Below are 20,641 nucleotides of genomic sequence, written 5' to 3'. Positions count from 1 at the left end.
CGGCTGTTAGAAAACAATTCTGGACAGAACCCCTTCATAGGCTTCCCTATCCCAAACTCCAACATGGTCATTAAATATCTCTTATTTGTAGACGATTGCATTATTTTTGGCCAAAACACTCTGGATAACATCTACAACCCTAAATAGATACTCACAATTTCTGTTCTGCCTCTGACCAAATGATAAACTACGTGAAATCCACCATTTTCTTATCTAAAAACTCTCACTCCAAATTCAAACGTATGATCATCCGCAACCTCAAAATTCGGCAATCGTCCACGTTAGGTAAGTACTCGGGCAAAAATCTTTTCATTGGCGCCAAGAAAATGGAAGCCTTTTCACTCACTGTTCTCAACCAACTCCAAACAAAACATTAAAAGTGGAAGTCCACCTTCTTATCCCAAGCAGACCGCTCTGTTGTTATCTCCACAATAGCAGTGGTCGTTCCCCGATACCAGATGCAATGTTTTGCCCTCTCAAAAGCCATAAGTAAGAGCATTGAGACCCTTCAGCGGTCTTTTTGGTGAGAAAATCTAAAACCATCCACACCATCAAATGGTCCTCCATCTGCCTCCCTTGTAAACTCGGAGGTCTTGGTTTCCGTCTGCCCCACCTTGATAACCAAGCCTTCCTTAGCAAACTAGTCTGGTGTATGAGTAAGAACCCACAGGCTCCTTGGGCCCAATTGCTTAAAGCTAAATACTTCCCAAATACCGCCAAACCGAGTCCGCCTAAGCAAGCCCACTCATGGCTGTGAAAATCTATATACAAACACTTCGACAAAATTCACAGCTCGATCTTCTGGGAAGCCCACAAAGGGACCCAAATCAATATCTAGCAGGACTATTGGATTCCTGAGCATCCTCCTCCCATTCTTAACCCTATGAACGTCAACTTGGTTTGGGTCACCCAACTCATACATAATAACGATTGGAGCACGACCCTTATTAATGCCTCATTCCCCACCCATATATGTAATGTGACTTTAAGTATCAACCTGCAGGTTAACAGAGAGGACACGATCAGATGGTCGCTTACACATTCAGGTAACTGATGAGACATGAAAATGTCCCATCTGAATGTCTTAACTCGGGCTAGTTAGTCCAATTCGAGCCGTTACTTTGATGAATTGTTTGTTTTTCTTTCTCAGGTGTCTTTTTCAGAATTGAGCGGGAAAAATTGATAAAAGCGGGATAAAGACACGTTCGTGGGATTTTGGTCATTTGTATATTCTTGTAATTTTGGCTAATATTGATGGTTCAATGGAAGGCAGAGTCCAAGACGAACCCAACGGCGAAAACGGAAGTCAAATCGGAGTCCGGACGAGAGAGTTAGTTCAAGTCAAAGTTCAGAGTAAAAGATGTTGACTAAATTAGCTAGATAGCACGTGGCATTTATCTGACGGCAGAAAGGAAATTTTCGGTATACTAGTTTGGCACATGTTGGTGCACATTCGGGATGGGAAATAGAGACTGATTATGTACTTGCACGTTATGAAATTTCGGTGCAACACACTCAAGAAGATTTCCGTAGTCCCACACATCCAAACATCTAGTCCCACTACTTTCTTCATCCGACGGCCTCCTTTACTGAGACGCACTTAATTCCAGTAGCCCCGCTACACAGGATCACACGCTTTTGCCAACCAGGCAAGTATATTCACGTGGTAGCTACTCATTGGTGGGGTCATCTAATTCTTCACAGCCAGCAAAGATTACTCGATTGGTGCCCATATTTTAGGTAAATAATTTGTTCTTTCTCACTCATCTCTATCTTCTATAAACAGAAAGCATTTGAGATTGAAAGAAAGGGAAGTGTTGATAGAAAACAACCAAGAGAGATTTTCTTTCCAAACTAAGAATAGAAAGACAGAACTGCAGATTTTCTGTTTAGAGTAATTAGAGAGAAAAATCGATGGAGAGAATAGTATTCTAGAGAGAGAAACAATGAAAACAGAAAGATATTGATGCTGCTCCTTCTCAGATGAAAATTTCGGTGAAACAGAGATGGAAAGTTAAGATTTTGGAAGATTGGAGTATTGGGTTCTAAGATTAAACAGAAGAGAGAGAGAGATCGAATATTTTTGAAAGAGATTGAAGAATAAGGGAGGATTGGATTGATGGTATTCAGTTGAGAAAGAAATCAAGAAAGATTGAAGAGATATTTATTAGAGAGAGAAAGAGATTTATCTCTATTCTCTATTTTGCAGAGATATATTTAACAGAGAGAGAGATGGATTGAATGGATATTTTATGTAGAGAGTCGAAAGGAAAGAGGAGATAAAGATTCGAATGAGTATGAAGAGGAGCTGGGTATTTCTCTTTCTATGGAAGATTTTAGAGAGAGAACCATGAAGAAATCAACATCAAATCTGCTACAGAGAGTATTCTTCTCTTTCTGACTGCTTCTCTCATTATAGAAATTCTTATAGAAATCAAATTGAAGATCCTGGATTTCATCTCGTATAAAAGAGAACAAACAGGAGCTTATGGAGCTCATCTTCTCTTTGGGACAAAAGCAGGGAGTGGAACTCTAGCCTTCTTCCTCCTCTCAAAACTTACATGGCATAATTTTCAGAGAGAGAGAGAGAAGAAGGAAGGGGCTTCAACATCAATTCTCATCACCATCTCATCTTTAGACAGGAGGCACCATCATTATCTATAATCTTTTCTTTCTTTTCTTTGTGAGAGAGTGAAGAGAGAAAACAGAGAAAGAAGTGATTGTTGTGTAGAGAGAGAGAGAGAGAGAGAGAGAGAGAGGGTTTGTGAGAGACTTTCTTTTATCTCTTCTTCCATTAACAGAGAGAAGTGTGTAAAGAAAAAGAGAGAGAGAATTTCAGAAAAGAGAAAGCTTCTTATCTAATTATCAACATCATCAAAGAGTTTAATATTGGGTGACTTTCTTCCCTTTATTTTTTGTTATACAATGATAATATTTTCTATAATCTTGATGGTGCAAATGCCTAATATGAGTTGCTAATTTTTGTATCTAGAGTGAAGATGAAACTTCAAGCATGAATAACTTATTCTCTTTGTTTTCATGATTCTTATGATGTGCGTCATTGTTTAACTATGTTTTAATCAATTCCTTCGAATTATATTAGAACTTCATCGTTTATGCTTATATCTTGATAGGTCATGCTTAGAAATAAACTTCTTTGATGGTTTATACTTGTCGTTTGATAGACGATAGTTGGGACATGATTATGTAGGATTTGGGATTAACATAATACATCTTGAATAACCTTGTTTCAACGTTTGATTTTCCGATATCTAGATAAGGTTACTTTTCTAGATATTGTGTTATAAAAATTATAGAATCATTTTAGAAAAGAGTTAAATCATTTATGATAGTTTGAGGTGGATTCCGATCTCTAGACTTCTCCCCCCATTTGAGTTCATCTTTTTATTTGTTTTAATATTTTATTTATTTTATTTTAAAACCAAAACTAAAATCAAAACCAAAAACCGTACCAATTCTGAGTTTAGAATGAGTTTAACTAGTCTCTGAGGAACGAACCGGTCTTACCGGAATTTACAACTTGACACCCGTGCACTTGCGGGTGTAGACCTATTTAGGGTAACCTTTCTAGGCCCATCAGTAACCATACTATGAGCTCCATGTACCGTCATCTTAGAGAAACACATAACTCTAACCAGATCAATCAAATGGACTGGTATTTCATCTAGAACATAAATACGACCCCAAAGATCAAACTATTTATGGGGAAATGTTGTACCAACAGTTTACCTGTCAAAAATAAAATTGGGAAATACATCGGCGGTGAATGCAATTGCACGTACTATAATAACACCGAAACACTGGACCACGCTCTCTTACATTGCTATTATGCTAGGTCTATCTGGTTCTATTTTAATGTCAGAACGGAAAATATTAACTCTGTTATTGAGTGGATTTTACAGTGGAAGGATGCATACACAAACAATGCAGACACATATGCTAAAATATTATGGTTCATATGGAAGACTCGATGGTAAAAATGCTTTAGTGATTAGATACAATCCCCAACACAGATCATAAACAGGATCAAAGCAACTCCGACAAGACAACATACAAGCAATAAAAAGCAAAACGGAAGGAAACAACAAAGATCGTACCCGCCCGCACCTCCATATCTTAAATGAACGCGGTCGCTTCTTTCAAGTGTTTGACGGAAATAGCAGGTATAGGTTGCATACTTCATGACGCTCAAGCAAGCTTCTTAGCAGCTCTAATAGATACAACTAGATGAAGAAATCCGAAAGAATGTGAATGTCAAGTCATTCTATGTGCTATCAGATCTGCATCAACACAACAAAGTGATAATCTCATTATCATAAATCACCTTCAATATCTCAGCAGGAACATACATTGGCAATCCATCAGTCATATGGCAGAAATCGAAAGGCTCGCTCCTTAATTTAGAAGCGTTATCTTCACCTATATTCCTCGAATGACAAACATGCAAGCGGACTCCTTAGCCAAATGGGCGAAACGACACAGAAAAAAATGTTTCTGGAGCACCAAACCAGCTTTCCTACACTGCCCCAATCAGTCTAGAACTGGAGTGTAATTGTTTTTCTTTTGCTTAGTTTCTCAACAAAAAAGACAAAACCTTTAACGGGGCTTGCTTTTTGTGAGAAAATTCTCAAGTTTGTCCCTAATGGGAAATTTTAGCCACACAAAGTGTCATTTTTTTGTATTGCAACACCATTAATATTAACCAATCAAAGAGTTATTACAATAAAGATGAGGCAGAAATTGAGGGATAACGGTATTGCTTTTGTGAGTTCGAGCCTATTTGACTAAACTGTCGAGGGCATATTGAGCTTTCTGTCGAAACTTGATGCCACACAAAGTGTTATTCATACACAAATATCAGTTGACTTCGTCAAATTATATTATTGTGACCAAACCACGTGTTATGTCATACCACCTCCTTTTTTCTCTCCCTCTCTCTATCTTTTTGGGACGAGGGGTTTTGTTAAATCCTAGTAAAAGGTTTGCCATACAACCCTCAAGTGTTTTTTATAACCTGTAATCAGTCACCATCGGAAAGTAATTTTCAATGACTTTGAGAGAAAAAAAGTTACAGAGACCAAACATAAAGGGAAGTACAACTTTTCGGGAAGTCATTTTCGGCCAAAATTGAAAAAGAGGTAATGTGTGCACATAGTAATAAAACTTTTTGTGTTGTATGTGTATGCCAATTCTTGTAAACAAATTTCCACAACTATACGGGGAGTCCCTACATTTTTTTGAGCCTTTTGGGTTTTCAATTTCAATAAAGTCGTCAACACTTGGTAGTCCAAGTGGTTAACAATGTTAACATAAACTCCAAAATTCTGGAGGTCCCAAGTTTGATCCCCAGAAGAGGTGGAATCCATAGTTATTGAATTAAGGTTATTAAAGGCATAAATAATGTAATAAGTTTGTCGGACTTTAGACCTCTTTCACGTTGTTGGGCTTTGGGCTTCTTTCATTATTAGTTTAACTTAGGCGGTTATCGTGCTTATCACACCTTCATTATGTATCAATGTCTTGTAACTACTAAAGTAGTTCGTAGTCGATTTCTCAAAAAAAATTCCAACCTAATTTTAATTTGTTTTGCACGTGCGTGGGTTCGATTCCAAATACAAAAAGTTATTGGTTCATTTAAAGTTGCAGGGTGTGTTTCATTGGGAGTTTCTCAGGGAAAATAGAAACAGTTTCTCTAAAATTTAGATTTTTCTTTTGTTTGGTACTCACTTTAGGGAAAGAAAAATTTTCAATCACGTGACTTTTTTTTTCCAAATTTTCCTTAAAAAAAGGGAATCTCCTTACCCACCCCGTACTTGAGAAAGTTTTTCTCCTACAAAAACTCAACCATCTTTTACCCGGTCAACAAAAAACTAACAAATTTTTCTTTTAACCTCCACCGTGCTTTCTTTCAGCAAAAAAGAACCTCCACGATGCTCTCTCTCAATCCTAAAGCTCCAATTGAGAACTCAACCAAAGAAGCCATTAACGAAGAAAAAACAAGTTTTCAACATGTTTCTCTCTCTAAGTAGGTTATTCGGGTGTGCAATCTTCATATAATGTGAATGATCATAACTCATAAGTGGGGCTTTTTCATCACATGATTGGCTCCCTCTTCTTCTTATTGCAGTATTAATGATGTTGATGAAGATCATAACAATTAACAACTACTTCATGACTTCATTTTGTATGTTCATATAATATACTTCTTACTTCGGTTGTTAATAGATCATCACCATCAACTCTAGCTTTGGCTTTAGACTCAGGAATAGTTTAAATAGATTAAAGACATTAAGTAGGGGAATTAGAATCTCATTTTGACATTTCAAGTATTGTATTTAATTTTAACATATGATTTCTTATAAATTAGTGATCAAAGACTACCTATTTCATTTGGTTGATTAAAATCTCGTTATAATGGTTTCCTTTATTTATTTTTCTATGTTTTGAAGGGCTTTGGGATTAAAGGTTCTAAGCCACTTGAGGCATGAAATGATGCAATCATGAACTTCATAATTTGAATCATACCATTTCTGATGAATTTTATAGTGAATAACAAAATTGAGAAAAAAAAAACATGACAACCCAAACAATAGTAAATGAAAATTTCTAAAATTACATATTTCTCTTTTTGCGAAACAAACAACGGAAAATATAGAAAATATTTATGATGAAATTGTTTCTCCGATAATATGTTTCTCTAAGAAAGAGTTTCTCTAATTTTTTTCCTTTCCCCGAGTTACTATCAAACACAACCGCAATTTAAATTCGATAAACGGAAAAGATAATTAAAATTACTAATAAAACTTGAAAAAAAATAACAAATAAATCTGTTATAATTAAGTTGAAATAATTTGGAGGCCCAAAAACTAGAGGATTAATAAGTTCCTACCCCAACAAAGAGAAAAAAAAATAAGATGTAGGTCCAAATCGTTTTTTTTAACATCCCGAAATACCCTTTACAGTACAAAAAAATAATTCTTCCACTTTTCTGACAAAAGTAAATCTTTTCATATACTCCATTTGTCCCATCCAAAAAGAAATCTTCTTTAATAGATTTTCTTTTATATATTTACCTCCCATTTTTTCTCTTTATATTTTTTGATCTCTCTACCTAAAAAATTGACTGATCTTCTTCTTTTAGTGTTCATGACGAAATCGACGAAGTAAAGATCATGAGATTTTTTTTCTCTCCGGATTTTCTTCATCTTGTACGGAACTATAGTTTTTTTTTCTTTAAAACAAATTTGGATTTTTTTTCTTGTAAAAGATCTGGAAGTTTGAAAAGCTGAAGATGAAATATTTAGTTGCAAGTCTGGTGTACATACATTTGATTATGTATTGTACGTAACAAAATATCCTATATTTTCTTTCTAGAAGTCGTATTAAATTTGAAAATAAATAGGACATAATTATATGTACAATACATTTAATTATGTACAATACATAACCTAAAGTTTAGGAACAATTGAATGAAGATTTCTTTGCAAAATAAATTATTCATTTAGTTTAAATCATCAAGTTTAAAGACAATTGGTTTATCCAGAGAGCTTAATGAGATTGTGATGGGCCTAAAAATAGGTCTATTCCCGCAAGTATACAGGGTCAAGTTATAGTATTGAAAATAAGATCGAGTGTCGTCCCAAGGGATAAGTAGGTAACTTCGGATATTGACGGCGAGTTTAGCCCAATAATCCAAATGTCAATAGCTAACTTAAACTACACACACACCCCACATAAAATTGATGATTGATTTGGAAGAAGTAAGAAAACAAATAAAACTAACTAAACTATCTAAGAGAGGGGAGAAGATATCTAAGGTTATAAAATCCACCACATAATTTCACTTTATAAAACAAGCACTTAATTACTTAAATTTCTTTTGTATTTACTCGGGATCCAATATAATGAACTATTTGGATTCCGGATGATATTCTAGATAAAACAATTTTATAATTAAGAATGTATGATTGACTACCATATAAAACTAATTTCCTACACTATCATTCAAGATCTAAAAGGCATATCTCATCTAATAAATCAATAAAAGCATGAAATATCTAATTATAATACATGAATGATAATAAGGTTATAGAATCAACATGAAATGACAATCAATAGGCATTGAAGCACATCAAAGGATTTAATTAATCAAGAACAAGTATTATAAAGATCCAAAATGGGTTTCATTCACAATCTTAGATTGCTAAATTAACTATACATGGAATCTAGAATAACATTTATTGACATTGTAAAATAAATGAAAATACTAAGAAATTAATGGAAAGAAATCACCAAGAATGCTCAAATTCCATATCCCCATGTATCTCCAATTTGTCCAAGATTTGCTCCATTTATGCCCAAGAATGTTACTCCAAGAAATCCAAGTAATAGCTATTTTATTGCCACCCAAATAAGAAAAAGAAGGAGAGAAGGAAGAAATTAGATCTAGAAAGAAGTTAGAAAGAAGAGATGAAAGGGGATAAAGATGATGGAAGAATATGGAAGAAAGAAGGAGATGACTATTAATGGTAGAAAGAATAGTGGTAGAGAAGAAAGTAGTAGTATTAGTAGAGAAGATAGAAAAAGAATGAGAAAAATGGATTAGGTTGAAGAAAGAAATAGGTAAGAAGAAGTAGAAGAAAAGAATGGGGGATTAGGGTTAGAAGATAGGAAGAGAAGTGGCTTAGAAATTAGGTAAGGAAGCCATTTGAGAGGGTTGTTGAAGTCTAGCTCTAATGGAGGAGAAAGGGATTTATTTATAGGGTTAGGGTTTTGGTTTGGTTGAATGGTAAAAAGATTTAAAAGATAAGGTCCTTTTGGGAATTAATGGGTTAAATATGAAGAAAGGACAAGTCTGGGCGGCTAGGGTTAGTTGTGGGAATTTCGGCTGATTTGGTGTAGCCGGTTATAAGTTAATAGGGTGAGACGGAGCAGCAGCCCTTGGATGGAAGAAAGCACGGATCTGGATGGTCGGAAGAAGGCCACGTGTCCAGGAGCACCTTAATAAGTTGTCTCGGGTTACAAAGAAACATGAGAAAATGGGTCAAACACTCAGCAGCCGTTGGATCTCGAAAACGCGGAAGGAGACGGTCGAGATTAAAACCTGGCCACGGGACTACCAGATTAAGTTGCTACGGTTTACACGGAAGCATTAGATTGAGGAAGCTCAGTAACCGTCGGATCTTCATGACGCGGATGTGAACGATCAAGATTAAAACGTGGGCTCGGGATCATGGAAGCTAAGTGACTTCGGTTGCACGGGATCATAAAAAATGGAGCTGAATCTCAGCAGCCGTTGGATCTCAAAAACACGGAAGGTAGCGGTCAGGATTAAAACGTGGGTAAGGGGCTACGGAAACTAACTGCAACGCGCTACACCAAATCAAGCCTATAGCGTCCGTTTCGCTGCTTAGCGGAAACACGGGAATCGCGTACACCGGCCTCCTCCCGTCGACACGTGTCCCTAAGCGTACCGCGGGCCAGAAACTAGCCCGAGCTTGTACCAAATGTTGACCCAACTTTGACCTTGATTTATTCCTCCATCCGGACTCCGATTTGACTTCCGTTTTCTCCTACGGACTCGTCTCGACCTCTACTTTTCAACCACACACTGACCTTGGCCAAATTACCAGAATGTCCTTGACTCTAAATGACCAAAATACCCTTCATGCGTCTTTTCCTCGTTTTTAACCAATTTTTACACCTAACTCCACAAAACACACCTAATCAAGAAAATCAACCATTTTATTATAATAAAGACCCGAAACGAACTAACTCGACTAAATTAAACGACTTAGATGGGACATTTTCATGACCCATCAGATTGCTATCTCATACTTTAGCAAAAGAAACTTGAACTCTTAAACTATGCAAGCAAGGGGAGGAACCAGAACCTCCTAATTGCATTATGAATTTGTTAGAATTGGAGAGTACCACAAATGTATTTGAAATTTATTTATTTTCATTTTAGATTTTAATAGTTTTTTTCTTAAAATAAGGAAAAAATTACGAGTTGGCTTGGCTCGGTCCAGATCAATTCCCGGTCCCAGGCTGAACCAGGGTATAGCGAATTCAGGTTGAAACCTGACCCAAGACTATTTCAACTCGAGTTGGTTAGGCTCGAGCCACAACCCCATCTGGCCGGATAAACAACACTAGAATCGTAGTTTGGGCATTATTGCACTTACGATACACGTATTACAAAAGGGTTGCACTTACGATACACATTTTACATAAGGGAGTTTGTTTTATACACACAACCTCACGTAAAGATTTTTTGAGCTTCGACTAAACTATCGAAACATAGAGAAGTGAAGAAATTGAAATTGATAGTCCCGCAACCCCCCTTAGTAGTGAGAATAGTATGTGGAACTTTTACAAAAGCACAAGTCCAGAATTCTTTGTCGGTTGGGCTCAAATAGTCAAAGCCCAAGCCCTGCACGTAGGGGTGCTTGATGTGTGATACTTCAAAATTAATGCTTTGCCGGCTGCCCATAACCCGCTACCCGCTTTACCCGACTTCTCTAATGGGCTTGGACGGGCAACAACGCAAGGGATCATGGAAACAGTTCGTCCGATAAACTTGTTTATCTTAATAGCGAAAGGATTTAATTGCCCGACCCGATGTCTCATGTATCCACAGGTGGCAATACTTGCCTGATTACCACTCCTATTTCAACTTAGACCCTGCAACTAGGTTAGTTGCGGCTAACATGGCCAAAAGCCCACCTTTGTTCTTCGACCGACCTTAAATTAAGGTGGCCAATACGCGGACAACCGTTTTTCTTATATGGACAACTATCTTATGTGGACAACGCAAAAAAATTAAATTTTTATATGGACATCAGTTTTTAAGGGGACAACTTTCTATTATTTTCACTCAAGTCCTCTTAGAATCAGATGTATTATTCGATGACCTCCCTCTTTCTCCATAAACCCTAGGTTAGTTTAGTCTTCATCTCTTCTATTACTTGTTCTTCATCATCACTCAAATTTGTAGAGAGAGAAATTCCTTGGAGAAGCATTGGTGGTTATGGCATCAAACAAAGGCAAGGGAATTGTTGTAGAATCTTCCCAAAGACAAAGGTTAGAACCCTAAAACTCTAAAACCAACCATGAAGAAGAAGATGGTACTGATGACAGAGAAAATCAGAGAAGATGTGGAAGACGAAGATGGATCTGTTGGTTCCGACTCTGAAAACAATGGTGAAGAGGAAAATGAATCTGGTACTTCGGGTTGTGCAAAAATATGGCATAACAGAACATCATTTGCGACGAAAATCTGGCATAATCAGAAAACTTGCCAGATTTTCGTCGCAACTTAGCTTTTGTTATGCAATATTTTCGTCGGTTTTCTGCGAAAATATGACATAACAGAAGCTAAGTTGCTACGAAAATCTGAAAAATTGTCCGATTTTGCCAGATTTTCGTCGCAAGTTATGTTCTGTTTTACCTCATCAATGTCATTAATGCCTATTATAGAAACGTCCGGAAAAACTTCTTCAGGTGTAGATTGAGGGATTCTGTCTTCTTCATCCATCTAGGGATTGATAAAAAAAATGGTAGAAACTACAGTTTACTTTTAGTAGAAGTGAAGAAAGAAGAATAAGACTAAGAAGAGATTTTGTCTTCTTCATCCATCTAGGGTTTGATAAAAAAAATATGGTATAAACTACAGTTTACTTTTAGTAGAAGTGAAGAAAGAAGAATAAGACTAAGAAGAAGGAAGAAGATGAAGAAGAAGACAGTTTAGATTTTCAATCTTTAACTATTATTTTTGGTAGGAGTCCACATGTTACTAATTATTAGTATTTAAGACTTTATGGAGTTGTCCCTTTATTAAATCAAAGTCAACTAAGTCAAGAATAGTTGACTCGCATCGGGCCCGAAAATAGTTGTCCATATAAGAAAAACGGTTGTCCGCGTATTGGCGACCTAAATTAAACCACCATACACCCACCCATACACGGGTTCTGGGCCTGTCGCAATACCCATCCCAACTAAAATTCATAACCCTCAACAAAAAAAAGAAACTAAAATTCATGAGAGCTAGAGGAATAGAGATGAGTGGTTCAGATTGATTTATACTCTTACCTTTTAGTCATGAGCTAATGACGTAAAGCTAGGGCTAGAGACGATGAGTGGTTTAGATTGACTGACGTTCTCTTACAACAAACTGCGCGATAGTATACTACATTATCTCTTACTTTGAACATGAGGTCACGGACTTGAAACGGAAGTTAAATTCAGTTAATACCCAGCTCTAGATCTAATTTTTTGTTTAACTGCAATCTGCTTTTCTGTGGATTTTCGTGCCTATCCGTGTGTCGTTTATGCGGGTCCGTTAGATAAAGAGAGAGAAAGTAGAGAGAGAAAGAAAGAGACATTCCTATCTATAAAAGTGCTAACCCCCCAATTTCGTTGACATTTCGTTCAGAGAGAAGAAGAGCGGGAAATTTTCAGAGTAAAACTTGAAAAAAATGGCGAGTTCAGTCGATAACCAAGAAATTCAGGTACCGTCGAAGGAAATTCAGACTGAAAACGTTGAAAATCAAGATGAGGTTGTTTCTGTTGAGTTACCAGCACCTGATGGTTGGAAGAAGAAGGTTTTATTTCTTTTTTTTTCTTCTCCTCTTTAATTTTTCGCTGCTAGTAGTTAATTTCTTGCCCTAATTCTGAATATCTAGTGTTTTTCTTTTGAGGTTCGAGTTCATTTATTATGTTACTGTTTGATTTGTTTTTTTTCCTGTTTATTGTGTGTCTTTGTTGTGAAAACTCATTCTAGGGTTTCGTTTAGCTCCTCTGGATTTATCGCTCTGTCTCGAGCTTAGGTTAGGGAAAGGTACAGTTTTAGGTAAATTGAAAGAGGGTTAAGCTAATTTTGTTTTGTGATGATCAATTTCTGTTAAAATTCTTTTGGGTTATAGGTAAGTGTTAGAGGTCCTAAATGAGATTGGTTGCTAGAAGAAATCAGAATTGTCTGAGGTAAAAATGTTGTATCTTGTATTAATCATTTTAGGGGTTTATATATAAATTACAAGTTGAGATAAAAAAACAGGAAAACAGAATTATAACAGAATTTGTAAACAAGTTTATGTTTCATAACTAATTCTTAACTAATCTCTAACTAACTTAGGGACAGCTAATGAAGTCAGCTATAAATGACTTCTGAAGCTGACTCAACTGAATCTTCATACTCTATTTTTCTCCCTTCAAGCTCATGACACCTCTTGAAGTATAAGCTTGCTTCGAAGAGTAAGAAACTGAGAGGAATCAAGGCCCTTGTAAAGATGTCAGTTAGTTGATGTTTAGATGGAAGAAAGAAGAGATGAAGCTTCATAGCAACAACTAATTCCCTGATAAAGTGGTAGTCTGGAGCAATTTGCTTATTCTGAGCAGGAAAAGCAAGGTGTGGCCCAAGGAATGAGCACTCGACCCAACCCAAGAAAATCGCAAACCTAGTAGTGGATCTCCTTGTATCAGGACATCCACGCCAATTAGAAACTGAGAAAGCCAAAAGTGTAGAAAGTTTAGTCAATGTAGCAGGCTTGATGGTGATACCAAACCCCAAAGTTCCCTTCAAGTATCTAAACATTCTTTTGACAACTTTCGAACGGAGCTCAAAGGGGTTTTGCATAAACTGTCGTACATAATTAACTGCATAGGTGAAGTCAGGTCTAGTAATGATAAGATATTGAAGAGCACCAAAAATACTCCTATATTCTTGTGGACTAGACAAAGGAGTGCCATCATGTTGAGATAGTCTTGGTTCTGAAGTAGGAGTATCAATAGGTTTTATTGAAGCATATTTGCTCTTTTGAGAAGATCAACTGTGTAATTAGACTGAGTAAGGAACAAAGAGTTATCCTTTCCCATTGACTTGGCTTCAATACCTAAGAAGTAGCTGAGAGGACCTAGATCCTTCATGGAAAATTGAAGCTTGAGGTTATCAAGAAGTGTAGAGACTAAGTTTTGTGAGGATCCTGCCAAAATTATGTTATCCACATACAAAGAAAAACAAAAATACCTTTAGGACTATGAAGTACAAGCATGGAGTTGTCTGCCAAACTCTTTTTGAACCCAATTTTCAGTAGATAGGAGCTAAACTTCTCAAACGATGCTCTAATAGCCTGTTTGAGGCCATAAAGAGAGTTTTGGAGAAGGCAAACAACAGAGGGTTGATTCTTGTCAACAATGCGAGGAGGTTGGGCCATGTAAACTTAACTTGTTCCTTTAAATCTCCATGACGAAAAGCATTGGACACATCTATTGTCTAATATACCAATTGAAGGTGACTACTATAGTTAACACTGTTCTAACAATAGCAATCTTAACCATTGGGCTAAAAGTTTCATTAAAATCTATACCTTCTGCTGATGAAACAATTTTGCAGCTAGTCTTGCCTCATACCTACAAAAGTGCCATTTGATTTTTGTCTATGTTTGAACACACACTTACAACCAAGAACATTCATAGGGAACAAGTGTCCACGTGCTGCAAAAACTCTTCTTTCATAGTTTGAAACCACAAAGGATATGAGATGGCTTGTTTTATTGTCTTTGGTTCAGTTACTTGTGTTATTAAGTTGGCAATAAAGTCTTCGTGTAATTTTTGTTTAGTGATTCTTGCTTTGAGTCCAGTAGTCATCTGATGGTTAGTGATGGAAGAGTAAGGCAAATGCAGTGGAAGAAGAAGAGGAATCTGAATGAGACTTAATGTTTGAAGAATGGTGAATATGTGAACTTGGAGAAGTCCTGGTAGGAGAGGAAATAGTACGTGTTACGGGATGAATGAATAGGAAAAAGTGACTGAGTAGGTAAGGGTGTAGAACTAGATGAATGTGTGGACAAAGGAGATGAGATAACAATAGAAGCAGGTGAATTAGATGAGTGAAGTGAGGCAGGTAAGGTCATGGGTAAGATAACCGTTGGAGAAGTGGATGAGGTTGAAGAGATGAAAAAGATGGGTTTTTGTAAGCGAATACAGTTTCCTCGAATTTAACATGTCTGGATATGTATACTTTATCATACATGGGATCAAAACACCTATAAGCTTTGTGAAGAGGACTATATCCCAAGAAAACAAATGGTTTAGATTTTGGTGAAAGTTTATCCTCTCTGTAAGGTACTAAATGTGGAAAACAAAGGCAGCCAAAAGTTCTAAGGAGGTTAGTCTGGAAACCTTATGAAACAACAACTCAAATGTAGATGACATACCTATTACTTTGCCTTGAAGTCTGGTAATGAGATAGGAAGCAGTAAGAAAAGCTTCAAACCAGAACACCTTTGGCAAATTTGCTGCAAATAACATTGAGAGACTCATTTCTGTCAGATGTCTATCCTTTCTCTTTGCTATTAACGTCAGTACGTCACCATTAGTGAAGAAGAGTTAATTCGACATATTAACTTTAATTGTTTATTGTGCTTTGCCCTTTGTTGATTTTGAAGTGTTCTTAGCTACATAAGTTTTAGTTGGTAGGTAATGAAAAAGTTTCCTAGTAGTCCGGTTCTGTTTTGTAGTTTTAGTGTGGTCTTTGAAGGCCAAGTAAAGTAAGGAATATTAACTATAAATTTGTTGATATAGTTAACAACTCTTTATGTCAATGGGACATTCTTTTTCATTTTCCTCATTTATCTATTACGATTTACGAGTATGAATCTTACATTTTTACGCCATTCAGAATTTTATGACTGATCTTATATATATGCATAAGTTTTGACCAGACCAATACTGTGTCTGACCTAGTGGAGTAGAGGTAACTTGGGTATGTGCTTCGCAAAGGTTCTCAAGTTATTATGACGATGTAGCAAACAACTTAATGTATTCGTAGAAATTTTGTCTCCTTTTCCTGAACAGGCAAATTAAATACGCATAAAAGGTGACTTGAGAAAGTTTGTGCAAACTTGTATGCCGTGACAAACTAGAAAGAGTGCTAGAAATACTCGCACGAGCGGACATGAGTCTACTGAATTCTTCAATGATCTAGTTGATACTGTTTAAATGACTTGGATACAAACTCATACTGAATATGGTAAAATGAGTTTAAAGTATAGACCTTGGTTAACTTGGTGAGTTTTTCTCCTAGTGACCACTAATTAAAGATGATTTCTTCTAATTGAACTAGTTATTATTTCAAACCTAGAACAACTAGCACTTATTAATGCCGAAAATAACAAAAGAATTAAACAAAAGCTATTTGTTAGTTTTGACACCACCACAAAGTGGCTATTAGAGATGGGACTTCAATTTGGGGGTAAAACCCAGTGTATATTACTGGCACTTTCTCGATTTCAAGCCTAAGATTAATGGGTTCTTGATGTAATTCAACATTTGAACTAGTTATTGTTTCAAACCAAGAACAAGTAGCACTTATTAATGCCAAAATAATAAAAAAAAGTTGAACGAACACTGCCTTAGTAATACACTGCCAACAAGAAGATTTGATATAAAAACAAGTCACGAGGTCTTTTCTGCTACTTTAGTTGACTAGTTTTCTGTTATTTAAGAATTAGGACTCATTTGGCCATACATTTCTAGCTGTATACTTGTTTGGGTATCCGTATCATTTCAGGTTTTACTGAAGATCAGTTAGTCATTATGTCAGTATAGCGTTCTTTTATATCTTGTAGTTTCTTTGGAAGAAAAGATGTTGTATATAGACATAGCTATCTTCGCATTGCAATGTTGCTGTAAAATGGCGACTTTCTTAAAATTCAATTCTTACTACTTGTAAATCTTGCATATTTTCATACATCTTCACTTTGCGTCAACAGTAGGATTATGGTGTGGACTGTGGATTGAAAAGTAGACTTTGTCTCCTCGAACTAGAATCGTTCATGTCCCTGTTTCCTCGGTTACTCTTTGAAGATGTTTTTCAATTTTTCTTGTTTTAGTGTTTTTCGTAGAAGAGAGAACCAAGAACAAGAATACACACATAAACAGCATTGATTGTGTTTAATATGCTTTGAAAACAAAAATCGTTGTTTTTCCAATCTTTCTTAGTTCCTTACTTCCTTTTAAGTAGAGTAACATGAAATAGGTAATTTATTGATAAATTATGTGGTAATCCACATATTCTTTTGTTTCCTTGCAGTTCATTCCCAAGAAAAGTGGAACCCCTAAGAAGAATGAGATAGTTTTCATATCTCCTACTGGTGAGGAGATCAAGAACAAGAAACAATTGGACATGTTCCTCAAGGCGCATCCAGGAGGTCCTCCTTCCTCTCAGTTTGACTGGAGCACAGGTACTCTCTTTCTCTCTCCCTCTCAGACATGATCAACAACTTCAACTCAACTCGCTATTCTCTATATGTAATTGATTGACTGTAAGCAGGTGACACACCAAGGCGATCTGCCAGAATTAGTGAGAAATCGAAGGCCACAGAGACACCTGAAAATGAGCCAGTGAAAAAACGGGAGAGGAAGTCAAGCTCAAAGAAGGGAACGAAGGAGGGAACTAATGATGTGAATGGCGAAGCACTCAAAGAGAAACAAGACAATGAAGCTGGAGAGGAATCGAAAGTAGGAAAAGATGTTGAGATGAAAGAGGTTGAGGATGGCGGGGACAAAAATGTAGAGCAGGTAACTACTGGAGAAGGAATAACGGTTGAGCAGAACTCCAAGAATGAAATCAAGGACACAGTTATGAAAACTTCAGAAGAAGCCAGCAAAAATGATGAGGGCAAAAACACAGAATGCATTGAGAATCCCGAAGAAACCAATAAGAAGAACGATTCTGAACCAAAGGAAGAGCAAGGCGAGAACAAGTCAGTTCCGCACGAAGCCGTTGTCGAAGACAAAAAGATTGGTGTGGCACCTCCATTATCAGGGTCCAACGAGGTCCCGCCTGTTGAGACAGAAGTGAAGGTGGTTAACGAAACTTCAGAGAAGGAGGCCAGGGTGGGCGAGGAGGCTGCGACCGAGAAGGTTACAGAAAGTAACGTCAGCAACAGTAAGCAGAGGGAAGAGGAAACCAAACCAGCGGAGACCAACTCGGTGAACTGTGAGGAAACCCAGCATCAGCCCAAGTCATCTCCTGTCAGCTGCTAATTTAAGGGTATCATTCTACTTCTAAATCTCTCCCCTTTGTATTATCTGTTACATGTAATCTTATCTTTTTTCTGGTCAGGATTCATAGATGGTGTCGATAAATGCATGTAATGGCTGTTTATGCATATAACAGCAAGAGTTTAGAGTTAGGTGATTATATACACCGTTCTGTTTCATAGTTTATGTTAATTCAGTGACCTATTACTGATCTAACTTTTAAGCTCACATTCTTAACATTTAGTACTTCCTATTACTATATGTTTTATATTATCAATTCATCATCAGTCACTGATAGGCAAATCAACAGAAGTGCAAAATCAACTTGAATGACAACTAAAACAAATTATAGAAGATTAGCCAGTTGTGCCACTATCTGAATAGTCTCGCATAGATGATAGCAAGCATAGTGTCAACTGAGTCCGAGTAGCTCCCAATAGGCGGATAAACTCAATGTCGCTTTCTTTTCCTTTTCGAGTCAAAAGGTCACCAATGTCTTCTTCAACCAAGAAAGGGCAATTAGAAATGAATTATTTACTAAATCAACTTGGTACTGCCATGCTTGACCAACAAACAAATAATACAACAAAAATAAGGATGAACAAAAGAATATTTCTTAACTGAATTTATGTCTCTTTCAAAAGAAAACAACAAAACTCAATAAGCATAGGAAGATAAAATAAAATGCAATAATTCTGAGTTTAGAAATTGAATAATCACTCTGGTGTCGTCGGTTAGACTGTATCTATGTAATCCAATCATCTTCTTTTCGAAAGGAAAAACCTACTCGTTGGGAGTTCAATGTATATAGGTGCAATATTACTTCCCCCAAATCAACTAATAAGATGATCATAGGGCTGTTTATTATTTTTCGGAAGCACGTAAATCCATGCGTTTGTGGGCACTCCAAAATTCATGGTTAAAACTATATTTATTAAGTTTTTGTTATCCGATACAAAATTAATTCACAATGAGCAGAGATGATCTAATATTACTAAGTTATAAAACATTTTGTCTATGCTGCTCGAGAGACTAAAAGGTCTAGTTACCAATCTTCTTTGCAAGGAGAATGATCCTATACAAAGAAAAGAATGACAAGTAGAACTATTTTAATTCACAATTTCATACACGGTATATGGCTTTTTGTTTGTGTCGTGGAGCACACCTGACCATTGGACATATTACGTGTGGCCTGACTCTGATACCATATTAAATTTGTGATCGTCGAACTCAAAATCAATTAACAATGAGTGGAGGCGTTTGAGACATAGGTTTGTTCTGTGGAACTCTTCTCACAAACACCCATCCTCATAAAGAAAGTGCACGATGGGATTAAGAAAGAAACATTATAGAAGAAATTTCATTAATTACATGAAGAAGTTATCTCCAAAAGCATGAAAACCTTAAGAACAAGCTAAGGAAGAACCTCATCAATAGACAAGTACAGTAAGGTAGTTTTTGGCTTTTTATGTCAAATTTGAAATCAGAATCGAGGACTAAATTGACTCGAGTAAGATGTCAAAATGTTCATGTAATGTCTAATTCGTTTGAACGTCTGATTCTGGCACCTTTTGAGTTCAGTTGATTCAAACGAGTCAAATTCGTAAGAGTTAGATTGAGAGAATGAAAACAAGCACCATCTTAGATCATGAGAATGTTATCCTGGTTGCAAGAGCCATTTCTGCAAGTGGAGTTGATTCAGGTGTTGGTATTGGAGATGAACGTCTACACACGGGACATGTTGGATGAAGTCTCAACCAAGAGTCGACGCATTTGAGATGAAAAATATGACCACAATCTGGCAACAATCTGACTGTATCAGTACTAATATAATCACCCAAACATATAGAACAACATGAGCTACTGGCATGTTTGTTTCGAAGTTTAGCCTCTGAGTACACGAGTTTTGGGTAGCTTTCTAGGGTTTTTTCATCTAATCCTACTTCAAGATCCGGCGGACCACGATGACGAGGAGGAGGAAGCTGAGACGGAGGATTGCTCTGTCGAGAATTGTGACACATGTAGGAAGCAACAGCAAAAGTGACGATGAGTAGAATTATACCAAGAGATATACCAATGAAATAACCGTACCCGTTTATGTTACCATCGAATATTCCTTCGGATAGGTTGCTGGTAGAGTTCATATTGATAGGTGGATAAAGGAATGGTGATTTTGTGGTACAAGGGGAAGAAGAAGAATCTAATAAAAGAATGCAAAGTTGAAGAGAAATGAAATGTTTGATGCTATGGTGCTATTGTTATTCATCATATCCTAATATGAAGTATTGATAGAGAAAAACAAGCTTCCAAATGGATCAAGAAAGTATGAATTTTGGCAGTGTTGAGGTTTGAAACAGCTAGGAGTTATTCTTGTGCTTGTACTTGGGTATTATATGAGAGAGAGAGAAGTTGACTTGGAAACAATGAGAGTGATGTATCTGGATAAGATAGGTTAAGAAATTTGGTGGGAGAACTGGTCTAAGAAAATGAAGTGATGTTCCATAGCCTAAGCATCTTAATTAACTTGTTGATTTAGCACAAAATTTGAAAAAAAGTTTTAGAACGTGGACTAAAA

General features: G+C 36.5%; 1 protein-coding gene and 1 pseudogene across 1 annotated transcript; one reads left to right on the top strand and one right to left on the bottom strand.

Annotated features, from left to right (window-relative positions):
• The first annotated feature begins 12,239 nt into the window (after nt 1–12,239).
• Nucleotides 12,240–18,305, top strand: LOC147558628 (uncharacterized). The gene is made up of 3 exons (XM_086660369.1): nt 12,240–12,626; nt 17,114–17,264; nt 17,354–18,305. The coding sequence occupies exons 1-3, from the start codon at nt 12,501–12,503 to the stop codon at nt 18,067–18,069; spliced, it is 993 nt and encodes a 330-aa protein (XP_086516495.1). The 5' UTR covers nt 12,240–12,500; the 3' UTR covers nt 18,070–18,305.
• A 1,335-nt stretch (nt 18,306–19,640) lies between these two features.
• LOC147558627 (RING-H2 finger protein ATL70 pseudogene) lies at nt 19,641–20,418 on the bottom strand (annotated as a pseudogene).
• Nucleotides 20,419–20,641: the final 223 nt, after the last annotated feature.

Source organism: Eschscholzia californica, unplaced genomic scaffold (assembly GCF_041429995.1).
Source record: "Eschscholzia californica isolate CP2 unplaced genomic scaffold, dmEscCali1.0.p SCAF_2, whole genome shotgun sequence".
Lineage (NCBI taxonomy): Eukaryota > Viridiplantae > Streptophyta > Magnoliopsida > Ranunculales > Papaveraceae > Eschscholzia > Eschscholzia californica.
The sequence above is the reverse complement of the archived record's forward strand: the minus strand, read 5'-3'. Positions and strand labels throughout refer to the sequence as shown.

Coding starts and splice junctions, on each gene's coding strand:
- LOC147558628 (XM_086660369.1), top strand. CDS start 12,501: ATGGCGAGTTCAGTCGATAACCAAGAAATTCAGGTACCGTCGAAGGAA. Junction 12,627..17,113: donor CTGATGGTTGGAAGAAGAAG/GTTTTATTTCTT, acceptor GTTTCCTTGCAG/TTCATTCCCAAGAAAAGTGG. Junction 17,265..17,353: donor TCAGTTTGACTGGAGCACAG/GTACTCTCTTTC, acceptor GACTGTAAGCAG/GTGACACACCAAGGCGATCT.